The 23,001-nt window shown below is 35.3% G+C and overlaps 1 protein-coding gene across 50 annotated transcripts in view; it reads left to right on the top strand.

The window, feature by feature from the left end:
- Positions 1–23,001, top strand: part of CLASP2 (cytoplasmic linker associated protein 2) — a 221,376-nt gene that overhangs the window by 133,768 nt on the left and 64,607 nt on the right. For 16 of the 50 annotated variants that reach the window (XM_054681601.2, XM_054681602.2, XM_054681596.2 and 13 more), the window contains 6 exons: positions 2,441–2,548; positions 7,079–7,141; positions 8,069–8,175; positions 9,852–9,875; positions 10,978–11,222; positions 13,223–13,286. In XM_054681601.2, the coding sequence (XP_054537576.1) occupies positions 2,441–2,548; positions 7,079–7,141; positions 8,069–8,175; positions 9,852–9,875; positions 10,978–11,222; positions 13,223–13,286 (611 nt within the window). The remainder of the gene's footprint in view (positions 1–2,440; positions 2,549–7,078; positions 7,142–8,068; positions 8,176–9,851; positions 9,876–10,977; positions 11,223–13,222; positions 13,287–23,001) is intronic. The other 34 variants (XM_024355363.3, XM_054681612.2, XM_054681610.2 and 31 more) reach the window with 3 other exon arrangements.

Below are 23,001 nucleotides of genomic sequence, written 5' to 3'. Positions count from 1 at the left end.
AATCTTTTGAACCTGGGGTGGAGGCTGCAGTGAGCCAAGACCACACTGCACTCCAGCCTGGGCAACAGAGACTCTGTCTCAAAAAAAAAAAAAAAAACCCAAAACAAAACAAACAAACCCTATAATTCATAGGAGCTTTGAAAAATATAGCTAGTACTTTAAAGGAAAAGGTTATTGTGGAATTTTATAACATATTTATCACATATACACATATATACACAGTTTCTTGTGTGTTTGACATTCGTGTTATAGTTCAGCCCTATTCAAATACTAGTAAACTTTAATATTTTCTCTGTGTATTGATTAGGATACTTTCAATTTCAGATAATAGTAATGATAGATGAAGCCAGCTTAAACATTAAAAATGGATTTATTAGTTAAGTTTGAAGATTGTACGGCCTTCAGGATTGACTAATTAACATTGCTATGATGAACCCAAAATCTGTCTATTTTCCCTTTCTCTCACTCTCTCTTCCTTCTTTTCTGCTTTATCAACCATGTTGCTGACTTTGTCCTTAGGATAGCTGCTACTTGATCCGTCATTTCCAGAGCAGAAAGCCCCTAATTATTCCAGTTTATTTTTAATAATTTTTTTAATTGTTTTAAGTCTTTTGCAGATTACCTATGTAACTTTAAAAAATATTCTCATATTTAAAGAAAATACTCATATTTCTATTTCTTGTTTCGTCAACCTCAATCAGTATCTCAACTTCCATACTTTTTCCTTCACCTTCCACTCTTAGAGTTATCAATTTTTACATTATTAAAGTTTACACATACATTTTCTTCTGTATCCACAAGCAAGTCTTATGTACTTGTTCCATAAGTTGGCTTTAAAAGATGAAAAGCTGTAAATAACATATACTGTGTTATGAGTAAATGAATGTTGTTTGCAGCCAAGACACATAGTGTACTGTGAACCCATTTCTTCCCAAAGGTACAGTGAGTTCCCTAGGGACCACTTGAAGGAGAGTGTTCCTGTTATAAGGAGATGAATTCTCTTTCCTTACATTCCTACCAGTTATTTACTTATGTCGTTATAACTTATACCAGTTATTTACTTATTATGCCACGTTTTCATTTGCTGTGTATATAGAAAGTGACTAAGAATAGTGTGCACTTCTCATATCCTTTAGTATTGCTTTCCCTTCAGTATTGCTGAAAGGAAATATGCAGTTCCTTATTTTTTCCGGACTTTCTTTTCAGTTCTCTCTGGATTAGTTGCGTCTAGGCCTCTTGCTCAGCTATCTTCTTGAGATTCCTATTTGCTGCTTTCCTGGTTTGAATCACTCCCTCCTGGATCCTCTTTCTCTTCCTTTGCTCGTACACATTCACAAATAAATTCCTTAGAAATAGTGTGTAGGAGTCAAGCTTTTTGAAACCTTACTTGTCTGAGAATGTCTTTATTGAGTAGATGGCACCGATTTCGTTTAGGCCTACAGACTGAATTACTGTTCCTAGCGCTTTTCATTTATTCTGTGCCTGGTATTTGGCCCATGAGCCTCTGAAGTTTTCATCTAACTAATTCACTTCTTTTTGTTTTCCAGACATTATTTTAAATTCTCTACTCCTCCTTTAGTCAGTCTTCACCCCTGTTTATTGTTTCTTTCGTTCCATATTTGTGGGTTTTTCATTTGTGAGGAGGTGAGAAAAAGAATGGGAATGGAAAGCATTGGCTTATTTTTTCCTCTTTTGTTTTTGTTTGTTTTAGAGACAGGATCTCACTCTGTTACCCAGTCTGGAGTGCAGTGAATGATCATAGTTCACTGCGGCCTCGACCTCCTGGGCTCAAGCAATCCTCCTGCCTCATCTTCTTAAGTAGCTAGGACTACAGGCATGTGCCACCATCCCCAGCTAATTTTTTTTTTTTTTTTTGTAGTGAGACAAGGTCTCACTATGTTGCCCAGACTGATCTCGATCTCCCAGCCTCAGGCAGTTCTCCCCCCTCACCTACCCATGTTGCTGGAATTAAAGGAATGAGCCACTGCACCTGGCATTTTTTCCTCTCTATCTTGAACTAAGAATTTAAGAATGGGTATTTTACTTTAGATTAATATTTGATAAGTATAGGGTTTTTCTCTCTATTAAAAGCAAGATTTTAACCTAAGATACCAAAAGTGTTAGAAGCCTCTATAGTTCAGTGAACAAAGAGAAAAATTGAGTTTTACTGTATTGTACAGTATGTTAAATATTTTTATTTGCAGCATTTTTAGTTTGGTAAAATATTATTTGCCCTTCTAATTTCATACAAACTAGAGGACCATATTTAAGAATTTAACTGTATTCCTGGTAATGCTTCAGCAAGAGTAATTTCTTTTCAGCCTTAGAAAAATTTAAGTTACTGATCAGTCTTTAAGAAAGAAAAAAACAAAATTTTTTAAAATGCAAACTCTGTTCTGTTTTCTCCCTTACTGTGTGTGCTGCTGTTGCTTCACACCAGCCCGAAGCAGTCGTATTCCTCGACCAAGTGTGAGTCAAGGATGCAGCCGGGAAGCTAGTCGGGAGAGCAGCAGAGACACAAGTCCTGTTCGCTCTTTTCAGCCCCTCGGTACGTATTCGGGCAGGTGTTATGTGCATTGCTTATCCATGGTGTTATCACTATCTGTTAACTTCAGCATACCTGGGATTTAGCTTTCTTTGTCGACAGATCTTTCTCTCTACCCCTTTTCTGTCATTTTGAGGAAAGGAAATTACACGTTTGGGAAATTCCTTTGACTTGATTTACATGTCTGAAATGAATATGTTAGTCATTGTATTAACAGATTGCCTTCATAATCAAGTAAATGTCACACAGGTTTAAACTTCAGAATATTGAAGTCTAGATCTTTCTTAACAAGTAAACCTGCAAATTTAAAGATATTTAAATATTTAATCTCAAGTGAAATGCGGACTAGTTTGATAAAATACTTTTGTCTTTTTCAGCGGAAATGTTAACATTTCAGCTTAGATCATTTAACTTAGGTTACTAAAAAGAATGCCACAAAATAACATCTGAACTACTTATTAATGGTAGGGATTAACATTTTTATAATATTTTACAGTTTAACAGTCATTTCCTATGAGCTAATGCTCTTGTCACTGCGGTAAAACTTGTTTGTCCCCAACTGTATTGTAACCTTGATTGTAATACTATATTTACCTCAATTATAAAAATATTAAATGATTTTTTAAACATTCAGTATTAGGATAACTGGAGAGGTACAGTTTTGTATGTACATTGAGAATCTTTAGAATTTCTGTGTGATCCTTCAGCATTTTAACTAGTACTTTGTTTAAATGCACAAGCCTGTAGCCATTTCAGATTTTTTTTCTTTTTTTTCTTTTTTTTTTTGAGACGGAGTCTCGCTCTGTCACCCAGGCTGGAGTGCAGTGGCACGATCTCGGCTCACTGCAAGCTCCGCCTCCTGGGTTCACACCATTCTCCTGCCTCAGCCTCCTGAGTAGCTGGGACTACAGGCGCCTGCCACCACGCCCGGCTAATTTTTTTGTATTTTCAGTAGAGACGGTGTTTCACCGTGTTAGCCAGGATGATCTTGATCTCCTGACCTCATGATCCGCCCGCCTCGGCCCCCCAAAGTGCTGGGTTTACAGGCGTGAGCCACCGCACCTGGCCAGATTTTTTTTCTTTAACACAGTGTAGTTTACTGTAATACTTAGAAGGTTGCTCTTTGGACTTTGGAATGCTCAGGGAGAACCTAGTTCTACTTATCCAGTGGAATTCTTATTTCCTCAGATACATATGGTAGTATAGAATTTCTTTCATTGTTGTTGTTGTTGTTGTTTTGAGGTGGAGTCTCACTCTGTTGCCCAGGCTGGAGTGCAGTGGCACGATCTTGGCTCACTGCAACCTCCACCTCCCAGGTTCAATCGATTCTCCTGCCTCAGCCTCCTGAGTAGCTGGGATTACAGGCACCCACCACCACACCCAGCTAATTTTTCTATTTTTAGTAGAGACGGGGTTTCATGATACTGGACCAAGCTGGTCTCGAACTCCTGACCTCAGGTGATCCACCTACCTCGGCCTCCTAAAGTGTTAGGATTACAGGTGTGATCCACCGCACCTGGCCAAGAATTTCTAGTGGTTAATTTCTCATTCTCTGGGCCATTTGGCTCAAATATACTAGGCTTTTTTGTACTGACCTAGAAAACCCCATTAAAGCTAGAATCACAGGAGTATGCCCAACCCTTGTTTGTGTTCCAGCCCCAGGTGCCAGAGAGTTTCCCTCTTTCTTTTCCCTCTGTGGGGAGGTGCCAAAGTAAAAAGAACTGTTCCACATCACTAAGGCTGTGTGTGGCAGGTACTTTGTCAGAGATATTTTTAGTTCATATGCAATAGAGTTAGTCTGCAGAATGTCTGTATGTGTGCATGTGCATGCGCATACACATATACGTGGTGCATCCTCATGGATATACATTTAAAGAAATGAAATAAATCCTACATGTGTATAAAATAATCATGCCACTTTCAGGAGTGGAGGGAAGTGGAGTTGGGTGTGTGGTGGTTTAAGAATGTATATCATAGGGTCAGGTGGCCTGGGTTCATTCCCCAGCTATGTAACCTTTCTATGCCTGAGTTTCCTCATCTATAAAACAAGGATAATAATAGTGTGTACTTCTTAGGATTGTTTTGGAGACTCATAAATGAGAAATACGTGAAAAACTCCCTCAAGGCAGTGCTTGACACATAATGAGCACTCAATTATCATGGTCATCATGGTCATCATCACTGCTACCACCACTGCTGCTGCTATTACCACTCTACCTCTTCCCCCTGAAACTCTAATCACTTACCCTAGAAACAGTTAAATTACACTTCAGTGGGAAGGATCTCAGATTTCTTAATGGCACCTGCATTTATATAATGTTGATATTGCACATTACTAGAAAACATATCAAGAAGAAACCAAAATGTGTTTCTGTACTTTGTAAACCTGTACAATAGTTAGAGATTAGAGGACCTTTATAATCTACTACTAATTACTGTGAAAGTAAACATTGTTTAATATACCAGTTCTTAAATATTTTGTCTAGTCATTAATATTCTAGTTCATCTCAAAGCTTCCATTTGACAATTTAAAATTACTTAAATTTTAATATTAAAGGAAACAGTTTTCCTGATTCTCATGAAAGTTCCTATTTGCACTGAAGATGACTAAACCTTTTAGTCATAGTTTTAGAAGAATTGGCTTTTTTATAGCCATTTTATTTACATATGGGTACTGCATAGCAAAGGCAGCAGATTAGCCCTGTTTGTTTTGCAGGGATGAAAGGTAGCATTCCCAGAGATTAAGTTGTTCTTGCTATTCCCATTCTCTGCTACATTTGCCTACATTCTTTGGTCCTTTCTATTATTTGTTTCTTTGGTGGAATCCCCTTGTTGCTTATGGCTGGATATTGTTATTCAGCAGATGAATCACAAGTTTAGCCTGAGGGCCCTAAAGCATCAGAAATAAATTAGAGCCGAGCAAAGTTTAACTTCTCTGGAACTTGCACCTTTAGTTTCCATGTATTTCTGGAACCAAGATATTTTAAAGGCTTACTTTATTTCAGACACCTATTATCTTCAAGTCACAGATAACTATTGATTCTGTAAAGTGTTTCAAAGATTTTTGTCCACTAGACATTTTTAAATTTGTTCAACTCCTCCTCATCATTTTAGAAATTATTTCTGTTAGGTAAAATTAAAACTAACAATGTATTTTAGTTTATTTTTCTAATGACACCAGTCACCTTTCGGGGCTAACTAAACATTTTCTGCAGCATTCTCTTAGTTTACATCCTCCTTTCTTTCAGTCTTCCTGTTTGTTAAGGCTGTCCTGTAGCAAACAAAAGAGTGACTCATGTTAAAAGTATTTTAACTGCTCTAATATATCTGAGGAAGAATAACTTTCTAAATTAAAGTAATATATTTTATTAAATATTAAAATGCATTTTTTGGCTATTCATTTCTGTATGTAAGAGAAAAGTTAACTTTATGGTGTTATGCAAAATATGCTAAATTTAGATTTTAGAGCAATATATAGGGAGATATGTCACAAATTTCTACATTTTGGTTAAATTATTAGTATTTTTTTATATTCAAATGTGCCTTGATATTTAAATAATATACTGAATGCAGAATTTATGTTATGTGAACCATTATGGAAAATGTTAATGTTAACAAAATGAGGTGTATTGACTTTTCAACAATGTAAATTAAAGATGGTACATCTACTGTTTAAGGGCAGAGGAATTAAAAGAGTATAGATACTGAAATGTATCACTTACTAGTAGTGTGGCTATAATCAAATTAATTAATCTCTCTCTAGGCTTTAGCTTCCTCATCTTAGTTTGTTCAGGCTACTGTAACAAAATAACATAGATTATGTACTTTTAAATGACAGAAGTTTATTCGGCATGGTTTGGGAGACTAGGAAGTCTAAGATTAAAGAACCAGCAAATTTGGTGTCTGATGAGGACCCATTCCTTTGTTCACAGATGATGCCTTCTCATTGTGTTTTCAAATGTTAGAAGGAGCTAGCTAGCTTTCTGGGGTCTCTTTTGTAAAGGCACTAATCCCAGTCATTAGGGCAAACTGGCTCCTACAGGCCCCACCTATCTCCTAATACCATCACCTTGAGGATTAAGATTTCTACATATGAATGAAGCAGGTGTTGTAGAAGGTCAGTCAGTTAGACCATAGCACCATCTGTAAAATTGAATAGTAATTTACTGCCTCATTGGATGTCAGAATTAAAGGAGATAAGATTTTATTAGTTACTAGTTACCATAGTGGTTTTTTTTTTACACTATAATGTTCGTTTTTTTGTTTCATGCTTGTACCTTCAACATTTCCTTCCATTTGAATACTTCTTTTGTCTCCTGTAGGCCTGTCTGTCCACTTAGGTGTAAGATGTGTTTTTGTGTCAGGAATGATGGTGCAATGCTAATGTTCCATTGCCCTGTTTGGCAATACTCTGATCATTAACTATAAAGAATAACACCAGTGTTAACTAACTCTCCTTGCCTGACAGTAGTGCTGCCACTATTCCTTGTTTCTGTGGTAATAGATGAGGTTTGTATGGTCCTGTTATTCCAGCCTCCAGACACCATTCCAGATCAACTGGTGCCCTCTACGCCCCCGAAGTGTATGGGGCCTCAGGTGAAGGATGAGTACATTTTCACTATCATCTGGCATTCATCTCAGATTTTATCCTTTTCAGTTTCCATTAAATAATATTCATGTTTTAAAATTGATTTTTTATTATTTAAATTTAATTTGTTGGAGAATAAACTTTTTTTTTTCTTTTCTCCCAAGTAACATTTTCCCCTTTAGCAACTGTATTGAGCATTTTTCTCACTGGTATATGGACATTTTTTTGTATAACCTGTTGTGTCATTTTTAAATATAGAATTGTTTTTATGTTCTCATCTTTGTATATATGTTTAAAAAAAAAAAACCAAAATGGTGGATGAAGTGTTTTAATTGTAAATGATGGTATAGAAAGCAGTTGAGGGGGAGAATTCATCTCTGGTTTGTCTCTGTATGCCTCAGAATGTCGGGCACATAGTAGACACTTAACAGTTATCAAATGGATGTCTCTTAGTTGTAGAATAAAACCAACTTATCTTGAAGGACAGGAGATAATAATTAGAGCTTATTTTCCTTGTAAATTTCTAGTGTGCCTTCATGGATCTCCCTAACCACTATTGGTTGAGGATTGATCTTTGTCCTGGGTTACTCTTGTGATTCAGCCATATGGATGATATTTGCCTGAACTGATAGAGCTGGATTACAGGGCTATAGACTTGCAAGCCCTTAGTCTGCCAGCCATGCTTCCTTCTACCTTGTGGTTGTAAATAAATAGCGACCGTTCTTTATTTTTCACACATTGTCAGTAATTTTAATTGTCTTTACCCTTTTATTTTGCCAAAAACTAAATGTGCCCAGAAAATACAATATTGCTTTTAAAATGCTTTGCCCCATTGGTTTTTTTTCCTTCCCCTGTAAAGGTCTTAAAGTTTCCCAACCTGACCCTGTTACATTTATGACTCCTTCAAATCTATTTTCCTTCTTTTGATGAATTAGGTCCAGGTTATGGGATCAGCCAATCAAGTCGACTGTCGTCTTCTGTTAGTGCCATGCGAGTCCTGAACACAGGTTCTGATGTGGAGGAGGCGGTGGCAGATGCCTTGGTACTCTTCTCCATTTTCTTATCATTATAAATGTTCCAATTATGAAACTGTTGAATGAGTAAGCCAGTCTATCCATGTGGGAAAGGGGTTGGGGAAAAATCAGTGATTAAATCTAAAGATAAAATGTGGGCAGTGTAAAAAGCAGAATATAATTAATTCTTGATCCTTATTAATCAGAATTTTATACCAGGGCCAGTATTACTGATGGGCTATCAGAAATATAAATATAGATGTCTTTAATATGGTAATGTGTTTTATACACTATAGTATACTTAAGATAAGGGAAATAAACTATATAAATATGTACACTTAAAATCATGTAATTTCAACTCTAGCTTAAACTTTGGTATTTAGGGATTATTTTACTTTGGGGCTGGATTTTGTGTAGTATTTTATCTGTGTTTTTTGAACTAAAAGCACAACCTCAAGGCAAATTATAATTAAGATATATTATATCTTATAGTTAGATATAATTCTTTATGTCTGACACATTAAACAGTGAGATTTAAAAACATATTCTACAGATCCATGATAGCTTGTCAGAAGATTGCAATACATATATCATTGTTGTTTTTGTCAGTTAAAATTATGTAAGAAGTAGCATTTTTAAAAATGTATGTAATTGGCTTTGGCTAATTTCCCAAGTCAATTCAGTATCACTTCCTCTTTCAGATTATGATATTAATCCTATGTTTGAGAAACATTTACTCAGCTTCTTACCCAGAACTTGTAAGAGGCCTCATCTTTGTTTTGAAATTAAAAAAAAATATGCTTCCTAAAATCGTAGATCCCATCTTAACTAGTGTTGATATAATACAGTGTTTGCCGCATAGATTTGAAAAGGCAAGTTTTTAAAAATATTCATTGGTAATAGCTATAATTTATTGAATATCACACGTGTAGTTCTGCGCTAACCATTTCGCTGTGCTGAATTTTTCCCGTTACTTCGGCCACTTGATTATTTTTTATAAATTAATATAATTAAGTAGGGACTTTGTTCTCTTCAACATGGGATATATTGATCACATCTTGTTCTGATGATATTGAATTAATGAGATGTTTTTGATTTGCTATTCCTCATCCCTGTATCTCAAATCATGTTTTCTGGGTTTTTTAAATTGGATAATTTACCAGTTAAATTCTGCTTACATAAATGTTATGAATTGATTGGGTTTTTCTTGAACTATTACTTAGAACACTGAGATGGTGTGTTTGAATTATATGAGGAATGTTTAACTACCAAGGCTAAAGTTTGACTCCCAGTAATCTGATTCTGAATACTTCCATTATTTGCAGAGCACAGAAGTTCCACTTACAACTACCAATTTTTAGGAAAAAACTTTCCAGCTAGTAAGCCTAATTTGTGCTGGAGAAAATCATAGAAATACACTTAACTTTGGAAATGACAAAAGGATCCAAATAGGAAGAACATTTAGGTTTCTTTGAGAAAACTGGTTATGGGAATATTTTTTGTAGCATCACTATTTCTCTTTGAACTAAAGAATATTGACAAGATTAAAGACACAGCCTGCTAATAAGCAGTTCTTTGTACCTATGTGTGAAAAAAACGTAATGTTTCTGATCATAGGCATTGTTAATGCCTATTTCACTGTGCTGATTAGCAAAATGTTCTTCATTATTTTCAATTTTTCTCTTTAAAAATTTACTGCTCTCAGCTCTTAGGAGACATACGGACTAAGGTATAGACATTGCTATTTTCTGACATCTTATGATACCATAACTTTTTTTTCTTTCATCAATTTAACAAATGATGGTCTTCTATTAAAAATTAAAGTAGAAGTAAAATCCTTAGACATACATAAATATGGTTATCGAGAGAGATACTGCTTGAATAATGTCCTCTGGAGGTGCTCATTCTTTCAGCTTGACTACTTCATACAAATGAAATGAGGTCATTCACACTGAATTATTGTGTTTAATCTGTTTTATAGACATCTTCACCACTCATCAGCCAAAATTCAAGTATCAGATAACATAAAGATTTGTTTTCAGCTCTTTTAAGGAAATCTTAAATAAACTATTCTTTCTCATTTCACTTGAAATATGCAAGGTATAACTGGCATTTACATATATTAAATAAGATTTAGATGTAAAGAAATCAAAGGAATCTGAATATGCTTTCTTATATTTATTGAATTAAACAATATAGATACATTGAGAAAAGCATAGAGGGCTCTCAAGGAGTTCGCCTCCTTAAAATAATAGTAGACTAAATAGTTTTTCATCATTCTTTGTATTTTATTTCTCTAGGAGACATGAGGGTTGGGTACAAGGGAAGGAATAGTGGCAAGAGAAGTGGTAATGGAGGTAAAAGGAGAATAAAGAAAAGATAGACAGAAAAAAATGGAACTTTATACATGGAAAATGTTTTTCTGATCCATTATACTCTTTCTTTAAAAAGGTAATATTTTCTTCTTACCAACTCAAATTTCTAGTATAGTTTCTGTTCATTTACATTCTAGTAGTTCTTGGTTTTTCGTGAAAAGGGGAAAGGAAAAACCCACATTTTTTAGCGCTTCCCACTTTACATATCTGAACTTCCATATAGTCTTACTCTGCTTCTACCACTTCCCATAGTTAAGGATTATTTTACCTTCTACTAACTTCTAAAACTTGTTTTCTGAAGAAAAACTAAATACTGACATTCTGTTATTACAATGATTAGGAGCATGCTTTGCACTGATTTTAAAACAAAAATCAATCCTTTTGTGGTCAGTAGAAATTATGAAATACCAATATATTCTTTTGGCTACTGCTAATGAGATTCTTGATGTATAACAGAAAAAACCAGCTCGAAGAAGATATGAATCATATGGAATGCATTCAGATGATGACGCCAACAGCGATGCATCTAGTGCTTGTTCAGAACGCTCCTATAGTTCTCGAAATGGTAGTATTCCTACATATATGAGGCAGACGGAAGATGTGGCAGAAGTCCTCAATAGATGTGCTAGTTCCAATTGGTCAGAAAGGAAAGAAGGCCTCCTAGGTCTGCAGAACTTATTAAAAAATCAGAGAACACTAAGGTGAGATGCGTTGTCTTAAAATGATTTTACTATCAGGTTAGCGCTTTTTGATTTTACTTTGTTTCTGTAACACTTTAGAGATACTGGTGTAGAAACAGACTTGTCCTGAATTCATATGGTTGCTTCAAAGTGTTTTTCCAAAGCTTCAGTCTTTTAGGACCATCTATACTTTCATTACTAAAAAAAAAAAAAAAAAAAAAAAAAAATTTGTTCTATTAAGCAAAACATTTTGAAAGGAAACTTTTTATTCACACATAGAAATTAAATTTAAAATGTTATTAATTTTAATATTTAATAATAAAAAGTACATAGTGATAAAACTGACTGGTTTATTAAAATTTGTTTCTGGTAAGTTTTTCAATGAGAAGAAGAATGTTTATGCTTATTTGGAAATGAAGATATATTCTTAGTGTGCATGTAATATGTGAATTTTAGTGTAATACAAAGTTGAGTTGGACTGAATTTCTTTAAGAACAGATATTTGTTAATATTTTGGGTTTGGGGTTTCGTTTCCTTTACTAATGGTATTAGCTTGTTTTTTCCCCCTACTTGCCTTATTGTCCTTGTCTGTGTGATGTTTTAAACCTATAGTTGACCCCTTTGAGAATCTAGCTTCAGATATTTCATAGGTTTAAGCATGGTGGAATGTGCAGGGTTACTTCCTGACTTGATACCTGTGAAATAAGAGTTTGATGTACTTACTTCCTGTGTATTTATTTTAGGAAGTATTAGAACTATATAATTTAAAATAAATGTTTCTGTATTACCTAAATATATTTTCATGTGTTCATATCACACGTCATGAATCACTGCAATCCACCATCATAATATTGTTCCCAGCCCATCAAGATTAAGTTAATATTAGATTCAGCGTGCCATTGTAAATGGCAAGGGAGTAGGCATAGTTTAGAATGATTTTAGCCCGTAAGTATAGCAACATTTAAGAAAATGTCTTAACACCTAAAAGGATAGGATTCATGTGTTGGTCATTTTAAATGGCAAGGGAGTAAGCATAGTTTAGAATGATTTTATCCCATCAGTAGCAACATTTAAGAAAACGTCTTAACACTTAAAAGGATAAAATTCATGTATTGGGAATGCCATATGTAAAATTTCTCCTGTCACACTCCATTAATGAAGGATAATTGTATTTTTCTTCTTAACTTTTAACCTTTAAGATAGTGTGGGTTACAACAGAATAATTGTTGTATTTGGTAACTTTGTATTTAGCCCTGACTGGTACATCCCACAAATTTCTCAATTTTTAGGGCTGATTTTTTCTATTGATTTCGTTGTTGTTTCTGTTTTTAAAGAGATGAGATCTCGCTTTGTCACCCAGGATGGAGTGCAGTGGCACAATCATTGTTCACTGCTGCCTTAAATTCCTGGGCTCAAACAACCCTCCCACGTAGCTGGTACTACAGGCGTGCACCACCACACCCAGCTGATTTGTTTTTTTTTGTTTTTTGAGACAGAGTCTAACCCTGTCGCCCAGGCTGGCATACAGTGGCACAATCTCAGCTCAGTGCAACCTCTGCCCCCCGGGTTCAAGCAATTTTCCTGCCTCAGCCTCCCGAGTAGCTGGGATTATAGACATGTGCCACCATGCCCAGCGCAGCTACTTTTTTGTATTTTTAGTAGAGACAGGGTTTCACCATGTTGGCCAGGCTGGTCTCAAACTCCTGACCTCCAGTGATCTGCCCACCTCGACCTTCCAAAGTGCTGGGATCACAGACATGAACCACCGTGCCCGACCATTGCAGCTGTTTTGTTAAAAATTTATAGAGACAGGGTCTTGCCATCTTGCCCAGGCTGATCTTGAACTCCTGGGCTCAAGCGAGCCTCTCACCTCAGCCTCCCAAAATGCTAGGATTATAGGCGTGAGCCACCATGCCCAACCTAACCTTTTTTTTTTTTTTAAGAAAATTATATGTAAAGTTACTTTTACATGACTTCTTGCTACAGCAAGATATTAATTAACCACTGTATTATCTTGGCAGTCGAGTTGAACTGAAAAGATTATGTGAAATTTTCACAAGAATGTTTGCTGACCCTCATGGCAAGGTATGTTTTAGTATTTAAGATTATTTATTTCTATAGGGTATCATTTGTATATTGTCAAAGCAGAAAAACTGTAGGCCATTTTTATTTTATTGTCCCAAAATGGCAGTAATATTTTCAAGCATAATTAAAATTGTTTGGTATCATACGTAATTTAGAAATTAATCTCTGGTAACTATTTGAGCTTCTCCAATGATAGATGGTCTAAGACTGAAATAAAGGGGATACAGTTACAACTCAAGTAATTTAGTCAAGTTGGTGTATTTTGTGTTACTAAGACTGTTTTAGTGTTTGTAAAAGACATAATTGGGGTAAGTTGAAAAGGTTTTTAACATTTTATTTTGTTTTCGTCTGTGATTAATTACAGCATTGATGTAAATATGTTTCAATTTTGAAATAATAATTTTGTAGAAAAGAATTGTCATTAACACAAAGGCACAAAATGTGGTTCCAGCCATAGTTTGGTAGTAATATGAGACATTTCTTACATTGAAGTAGTCCATAAAAATTTTCAGAACTTTGTTCATTTTTAATGTTGATTAAAATATATTTATTTAAGTACTTATATGTAATCTGCATGTGTACTGTGAAATTTTGGTTTACCTTGATGCATAGTACTGTTATAAAACTGTGGTCACATATTCTGTTTCCAGCAATATGTTTGATAATGGTGAAATCTTCCCTTAGGATACCAAATGTCTACAGGAGACTTTCTAACCTAAGTGAGCGGGAGATGTGGCAAGGAAATAAGAAAAATATTAATGAATTTCACTTTACTGTTTCTTTTTATTGTCTTCACTTTATTGTTGCACATCTCATTTCCTCATTTTTTTCTATTTTTAGTATTTTCATTACTTACAACACTACTTAAAGATAATGAAATCCCACATTGTACATAAACTAAAATCCAGCTAAAGATTTAAATCCAGTGGGGGATATACTTAATTATTTAAATAAATTGCTTATACTTTAAAACAATATTTTCAAAGATTATTCTATCAGAAGTTATATTTATTTGAGGGTAAAATATCCCATTAAAAGACAAAGAAGAAAATACATTTGGTAAGCAGTTTACTAAAATCTTTTAAAGTTTGTAACTTATAATTGAACATGTAGATAACTATACCATTCTAGATAGATATTGCTATCACTGATTACAGCTGTAAGTCTTACTTTAATGTAAAAATTTCTATAAATCCTGAACAGATTAACTGTTGATATTTTTAGTTGGCAATATAAGCAAAGGACAAGACAGTTATTTGGGTTAATTTGTTTTATTAAACATTTAAATTAATAGTCTGTTCAACTTTGAAATATATAGTTATTAAGCATCTTCAATAATTCCTGCTACTGGAAGATATAAGACCAAAGCTAGATTATTTCTTGAAGTCACAGTTTTTGACTTTTTGTTAAGTCAATAATGCAGTTTGGTTGGATGCCATGATGTATAGTGATAAAGACAAACTTTTTTAAAAAAGATCAAATAGGAAAGCTGAGTTTAACACTGGTATAGGAACTTAACTGAGCACAAATGTTTGGGCTCTCTTAATACAGGTGGAGAACCAGCTACCATTTTCCCTAGGATTGCATCAGATTTCTCTTCTTAGGGCTTTATAGCAACATAAAATTCTTATCTACCCATCTTGTTTGTTTGATTTTGGTTTTTGTTTTTTAGTCAGTTCTGTGAAGACAAATGTAATGGGAAGATTTTCTTATTTTTGTGTGGCCATTGATTGTCCATCAGAGACTCTGTCAATAATGTAATTCATTAAGGATAAACTAGACATGTCACCATCCTGTGCCGAGTTAAAAATGTTTGAGTTTTTGCATTGTATTCTGATATTTTTTAAATAGCTGCACCCCTCCCTTTTTAATGTATTTTTAGACCAACAGTTCCGTCTTCAGAATCAAGCAACTTTTTTTGATATCTTCTTTCTGAATGCAATTTTGTTCTATATCAGACTCAGCAACTATTTTCTGTAAATAATGTGGCTTTGCAGACCATAAGGGTCTCTATCCCAGCTACTCAATTATGCCATTATAGCATGAAGGCACCCTTAACAGGCAATGAACAAACAAATGTGTGTGTTGGGTTGCAATAAAACTTTATTTATGAACATTAAAATGTGAGGGGGGGTGTGTGTGTGTAATTTTTTTTTTTTTTTTTTTTTTTTTTTTTGAGACAAGATCTCTTTCTGTCACCCAGGCTGGAGTGCAGTGGCATGATCTTGGCTCACTGCAACTTCCGCCTCCTGGGTTCAAGCGATTCTCATGCCTCAGCCTTCCAAGTAGCTGGGATTACAGTCATGTGCCACCATACTCTGCTCATTTTTCGTATTTTTAGTAGAGACGGGGTCTCACCATGTTGGCCAAGCTGGTCTTGAACTCCTGGCCTCAAGTGATCTGTCCATTGTGTCCCCCCAAAGTGCTGTGATGACAAGCGTGAGCCACCATGCCTGACCATGTGGTTATATAATTTTCATGTATCACTAAATAGCCTTTTGATTGCTTTTAAAGTCATTTTTTAAAGTGTAAGAATTAGAAATAGCTTGCAGGCCATAGTTTGCTGACCCCTGTCATATATGATCAACTCTTTGTCGTTGACACTAAAATAGAAACATATGTTCAGGAACCTATACCCTTGGAAGATGAAATTATTTGATGTCTGTAATTTGATAAATGAACTTTTTTTCCTTCATATACCCATATAGAAATAAATAATTAACCACAATATCTGTAAGACAATAATTTAGACCATAAATCAGCAAATGTATAATTTAAAGCCTTTTAGTATTTTTTATAAGTGAAGCAGTACAACACATATTGTACTGCAAAATGGTAGGCTTGGTTTGGACATTATCTTGAGGGCAGTGAGCAGTCACTGAGTAGACAAGACGTACCTTTTGGAAGGATTACTTAAGCAGTGTGAGGGAAAATTTAAAATAACAGGTAAGGATAGTGGAGCTAGATTGCTTGGGTTCAAATTCTACCTCCAATTTATTAGCAGTATGTACTTTAATTATTAATTATTAATCTGTAAAACAGTTAATAGTAAAATCCACCTCATGTAAACCCTTAGTACATACCAAGTACCATATATACGTTTTTTAAAAATCAAATTTTTTAAATTAAGGGGTTTGCAGCAGATTTTTATTTTGACTGCTCTGGACCCATTTTTTCCCCCTCAAATGCAAGCAGTATCAGTTGCCAAAAGCCATCCCATATATTTCTGGCACTTGACTCTGGAAAGAACTGCCTTCACTGTGGTGCATGCTTTGAATTGGCATTTTATGGTATTTGTAACACTACCTCTTGAATCATACTCTTGAGTCTTGGACAGCTACGGTAGGAATTCAATCTGTGGCTACTAAAATGAGGCACAGTTGAATCTCCTGACGAGCATTCTAGGCAGCTCAGCTGCCTGCAGTCTTTAGAGCAGGAGACCATAACACACATCTTACCTAGGGAAAATAAAAAGTAGTAGTATAGTTACTTTTATTACTTCCAAGCAATAGTTATTGTTTCAAGCCTTCACAGAAATATTTTAACTTGTGAAAGTATTGCTTCTGAGAGGAGGAAAAAAAAGAGAAAAGAAAGGAAAAAATTCTATGGACTATGCTTTGGAACCAAATGTTGGCCCCATTCAGAAGTGGGAGTATGTGTCTATTATTCTTGGATTATTTTCAGATGCTTAACCTCAAGGATTGATAGGGTCTGGAAAAAAAAGAGTTTTTGTCTTTAGTTTTCTTAATTTTCCTGGCAAAGAGGTGCAAGAGAAACAAAATCATATGTTCTTCTCCCATACTATTCATTTAAGTCTTGTTTTAAAAACTATTTTGAGTTTATCATAAAACTTTGAAAAACATTTGTCACTTTTATTTTCTGAGTGTTTTTCTTCCATACAGGAACTTTGCATTGATGGCGACTAATTTGTGTGTTTTTCTTTTTTTTCTTTTTTTCTTTTTGCATGCTGTCCCCTGTGTTGGAACTCTCAATAGAGAGTAAGTTGGTTCAATATTTGTTGGAAACCTAACTTTACTGCATGACTGTGAAATTAACCCTTTTTCTCTATTTTCTCTCCCAAAGAGTTCATGCAGTGTTGGAACCTTTGCAATCCACGAAATGCTATTTGCAGTTATGCAAACTATCATTCTGTTTGGAGATATGCTTTTTAATCTACTAATTAATCTAATTTGATTATGTTCTTCTGTTCTATTTGATGACTGGCACACCTAAGATATAAGGGAGTTAAAGAAAAGTCTGCCTCAATTGTAATAGCTCGAATATTTTAATTCTTTTCCAACAAATTATATTTATGAGATATGTGGGATAATAAATTGATTCTATTGAAGATTGCTTCCATTGAATTATTTTAAAATGATTCTGAAGTTTCACAATTTTTAAAAAAACATTTAACCCCTGCCTTCCCACAAATGACATTTTATTAATGTCATTCCATAAAAGCAAACAGAATAGATTATGGGATAGTAATTCTCATCTTTGTCTTCTGAAAGAAAATGTGAATCACTAGTTTTATATTAGCATAGCCACTTTCCACTTTGTTCTTTAATCATAGATTAGGAAATGGGGGCATATTAACATCTGACAAGAACCCTTTGTGTTAGGGCAATCAAGTAAGACGTTTTATATATAACTTTCAATAAATTTTGGATATGGATAATGAATGAAGATAGATATGTATGCATGTATATGTAAGTACAGTTGACCCTTGAACATGAGGAGGTTAGAGAGGGACACAGACGCCTGTGCAATAGAAAAATCTGTATATAATTTTTAACTCCCCAAAACATAACTACTAATAGCCTAGTGTTGACCAGAAACCTTACCAATAACATAGTCAATTAACATATATTTTATTTATTATATATATTATATACTGTATTTTTTTTTCTTTTTTTTGAGACAGAGTCTCGCTCTTTCACCCAGGCTGGAGTGCAATGGCTCAATCTCAGCTCACCACAATCTCTGCCTCCTGGGTTCAAGCAGTTCTCCTGCCTCAGCCTCCTGAGTAGCTGGAATTACAGGCATGTGCCACCACGCCCAGCTAAATTTGTATTTTTAGTAGAGACGGGGTTTCTCAATGTTAGTCACGCTGGTCTCGAACTCCCGACCTCAGGTGATCCACACACCTCGGCCTCCCAAAGTTCTGGGTTACAGGCATGAGCCACCACACCCAGCCTATATACTGTATTATTATAATAAAGTAAACTAGAGAAAATAAAATGTTATTAGCCAGGTGTGATGGCTCACGTCTGTAATCTCAGCACTTTGGGAGGCTGAGGTGGGCAGATCGCCTCAGGTCAGGAGTTTGAGACCAGCCAGGCCAACATGGTGAAACCCTATCTCTACTAAAAATACAAAAAAATTAGCCGAGTGTGGTGGCGCTGGCCTGTAATCCTACCTACACAGAAGGCTGAGGCAGGAGAATCACTTGAACCTAGGAGGCAGAGGTTTCAGTGAGCCGAGATCGCACCAGTGCACTCCACCCTGGGTGATAGGTGAGACTCCGTCTCAGAAAGAAAATAAAATGTTATTAAAATTATAAGGAAGAGAAAATATATTTACTTACTAATTGTTAGGTGGAATGGATCACCATAAAGATCTTCATTATTGTCATCTTCACCTTGAGTAGGCTAAGGAGGAAGAGGAGGGGTTGGTGTTGCTATCTCAGGGGTGGCAGAGGTGGAAGAAAATCCACGTGTAAGTGGACCCACACAGTTTAAAAGCATGTAGTTCAAGGGTCAGCTGTGTGTGTGTGTGCATATGATCATTTACTAAGTACCATTGATAGGATATAAGCATTTTTGAAAAATAATAGTACAGGCCAGGCACATGGCTCACGTCTGTAATCCTAGCACTTTGGGAGAATGAGGTGAGAGGATTGCTTAAGGCCAGGAGTTCGAGACTAACCTGGACAACAAAGGTAGACCCCATCTCTACAAAACTAAAAAAATTAACTGGACATGATGGTGCATGCCTGTAGCCCTACCTACTCAGGAGGCTGAGGTGGGAAGATTGCTTAAGCCCAGAAGTTTGAGGCTGCAGTGTGCCATGATCGTGCCACTGTACTGCAGACTGGGTGACAGAGTGAGACTCTGTCTCAAAAGTGATAACAAAATTTTTAAAATAGTACAATTTCTTATGTAGAGTACAGCAAATAACATGTCCACATTTTTATTTAGCAACTCACATTTTATATAATCAAAACAAATTTCTACTTAGGAAGCTCAGAGAAGTCTTCTTGAAGAAAATGGCATCTCAGATCTTAATAGAACATAAGCTTTGGATATGTCAGAGTGAGAATAAAGGGCTTATTCGAAGTAGCTAGCCTGAGTCCAGAAAAAGAAGTGGGAGATGCTAGAAAGTTTATAGGAAATAAAAAGAAGTTAATCTTGGCTAGAATAAAGGGAAGGTCTTCCCTTGCATTGAAGAAAAAGGGTTGGCTACCAATTAGAGGGTAAATTTCACTTGATTTCATTGATCAACTTTTTATTGGGTTCTCAGCCTCTGATAACCTTAAGCCTGGTTCTAGTTCTAATTGGTGACACACAAGACTGTATAAAAATATAGTCTTTATTTTCAAATGGTATGTGTTAGAGATGGGAAAATAACATAAATACAGAAAAAGCTAAATAGCACCATAAATAGTTTGCCCCTCTGTGAGTTCTAAGTCAGGAAGATCAGTGGCCCTGACTTGCAATCCAAGAAGTTTCTTGACTAGGACTTGAATAGTAAATTCTATAGAGAGTCACATACTGTGTGTAAATGAATGGAGTGGGGCTGTGTTAGGAAATCAGGGTGGATATATGAGGTGTGTTCAAGGATAAAGAGTTTATGTTTCCAGATAGCCCAAGATCAGTTTGGAGTTAGAAACTTGTCCAGGTATTTTAGACATTATCTTATAGACAGTGAAGGAACAGTAAAGGATTTTGTTTCCATCCAAAGAGTCATATCACAATCTGATGGTAACAAAGAGACATGAGTTGACAAACTACAGCCTGCAGGCCACATCTTCCCTGCTGCCTGTTTTTGTGAATAAAGTTATATTGACACACGGCCATGCTTATTTGTTTATGTGGTGTCAGTGGCTGTGCTAAATGGCGAAGTTGAATAGTTGTGATAGAGACCATATGGCTTGCAAAGCCCTAGGATATTTACTATCTGGCCTGTTACAAAAATGGTTTACTGAACCCTGGTATACAGGAAATATAAAACTAAAGTCAGGCTACTACAGAAATCCAGACCTGAGGTCAGAAATGCTTGGTGCCTTTAGTGATGGTGTGGTAAACAGATTTGGAGAAGGCCAGGAAAAAGGCCTCATGGGATAGATCAGAGAGACTGTGTCAAGTAGGTCACACTTATGATGAAAAGAGAATCAGGATGAAGACATGCAAAAGGAGAATTCCTGGCAACCAGAAAGAAGGGAAGTAAGAGGAAAGCAGTGTCAGGTTACAGAACCGCCAAACATACTAAACTTAATGAAGAAGCTATTATACATCATGATTAGAAAGTAATTGGTGGGAGCAATAGGATGGAAGCAGAGAGATAATTTCTTGAGATGACTTCTGCATCTGTAAGCAAAGGATTTCGGTAGAGAATAAAAAGAGTAAAGATAGTAGAGGAGACCATGTTTTAGAGAGCAGGAATATAAAGTAGAAAGATTAGCCATAAAATGAAGAAAATCACTTCTTTCTTGGATAAATTAGAAGGATAGGTATAGAGGAAATCAAATTGAGGGAAGAGTCAATGGAGAATTTCATGTTGAATGACAATAATGAAGATAAGTTAGGTCATCTGGTAATAGAGTGGATAGAGCACAACTGAAAACCAAGTGACCTAGCTTTAAGTCCTGGCCTAGCTATTAACCATCTGTGAAACATTGGGCAGGTCATGTAATTCTCTGCTTCCCTGTTTCCTCATCCATAAAATAGGAGGTTGACCTAGGCATTCTAATGTCTGTGATTTTCAGAATGGATTTTCATATAGGAAAGCTAGAGGTTGTAATCTTCAGGAGCATAGACAAGTGTTGAAACAAGGGTGAAAGTGAACCAAAGAATAGGATAATGGTGTCCTAGTAAATGAGCTTTGGGGGAGAGGCAGCAAGCTCTGATATGTAGTGTTTGCCCATTTCTGAGATGTAAATACTCCTATCCCGTGGTAGATTTCAAGCTACCAACCACTTCACAAAATTCCTGAATATTTAACAATTGACTCTCTAGACAGGTGCAAACTGATGCCAGCACATGACTGAACAGATTTGCTAGGTAACAGTAAGAATGAGTACCAGATTAGTTACATGCATTTGTCATAGACTATGTCTAGTGAAGCTCCTTGACAATATTCCTGGCCCTCAGGAGAAGGCCAGAGACAGTTTAATGAAGCAGTTGGCCAAGTTTGGAATCTAAGAGAATCCAAGTTCTTGAGGGATTATGGGGGTAGTGGTGGAACGAGAGTTAAAGGAATCCACACTGTGAGTAGGAACAGTGTTGAAGCACACACTGTCTGGGGACCAGAGAATACTCAAAAATTTAATTATAGTTTCTGCTGTTACAGGTATACAGCGTCTTAAGCAAATAGCTAAAGTATATTTTTATTTTTAACTCAGTTTAAATGTTGAAGCTTAATTATAATTCTGATAAAGAAAATCCTTCATTTCTAAAGAAAAAAAGAGTTCATCTATAACTGTATAAAGGGAATTCAAGAAATAAAATATGCATTGAGAGCAAAACTCTTAGTTCTCAAATTACCATATTTACTTTTTGAGATTAACTTGAAAAGTTAATAATTTTAAGTTTTTTTAACCCATAGTTTTTAATCTGTGATCAAAATGTTTATTATGATTTGTCCAGTAATACATTATGGCTGACAGTTTTTTCTTCTTTATCTAGAAACTAATTTTCCATTATGGTGTTGACTATCTTATAAAGAGATACAGCCTTGATAAAGGTCACTTTTCATAAGTATTTTAATGAGCTACATCACTTATAAACATTAGCTTCCCTTCACTATAATAATTTTTTTCTACCTTATAAAAATGTTAAAACAAATAGATTAATATTGGAAGTAAGTAAAAAACCCATAAATGGGTATGGAGACTAATAGTATGCCATCTAGGACTTTTTAAAAATCACTGAAATTTAAATGTAGACATTCATCTTGGATTTATTTTAGATGCAGTTACAGTTAAATCATTTAAAATTACCATTGAGGCAGTTTTAATAAATAATACATCCCATACCAAATTATTTGTGACAATTGTCATTTTGAGAAATCTGAGGATTCTCTAATTAGTCTGTTATGCCAGATAAATTTTATACTTTAAGGTCATTGTAGTCATCTTCTCATTTACTCAGTGCCACTCTTCAGAAAAGCTGAGAGTTACTGAAACTATAGTTTTTTTCCCCTACATTTTATACAAAACAGATTTCACTTTACCCAGTTTAAGCTGTGGCATCATTGATAACATTAGGTGTGCCAGCCATTATGGCCAAACTTTCTTTACCAAGTGATGCTGCATGGAGTAGCTAATTGTCGAACTTCTGCAGAAGTTGGATAACAGTTCAAATGTACTCTTGTATCACAGAGTCCAATGAAAAGCAAGAGAGATTGTTTTTCCGCTTGGCTGCCAATCGCTGTGCCTCTGATTCCTGTGTTCCTTTCTGTATTCGCTTTGAATTGAACATAGAGGTCAATATTT

Source organism: Pan troglodytes, chromosome 2 (assembly GCF_028858775.2).
Source record: "Pan troglodytes isolate AG18354 chromosome 2, NHGRI_mPanTro3-v2.0_pri, whole genome shotgun sequence".
In the NCBI taxonomy this organism is placed as follows: domain Eukaryota; kingdom Metazoa; phylum Chordata; class Mammalia; order Primates; family Hominidae; genus Pan; species Pan troglodytes.
Note: the sequence above shows the minus strand (reverse complement) of the source record. Positions and strands in the feature narration are given on the sequence as shown.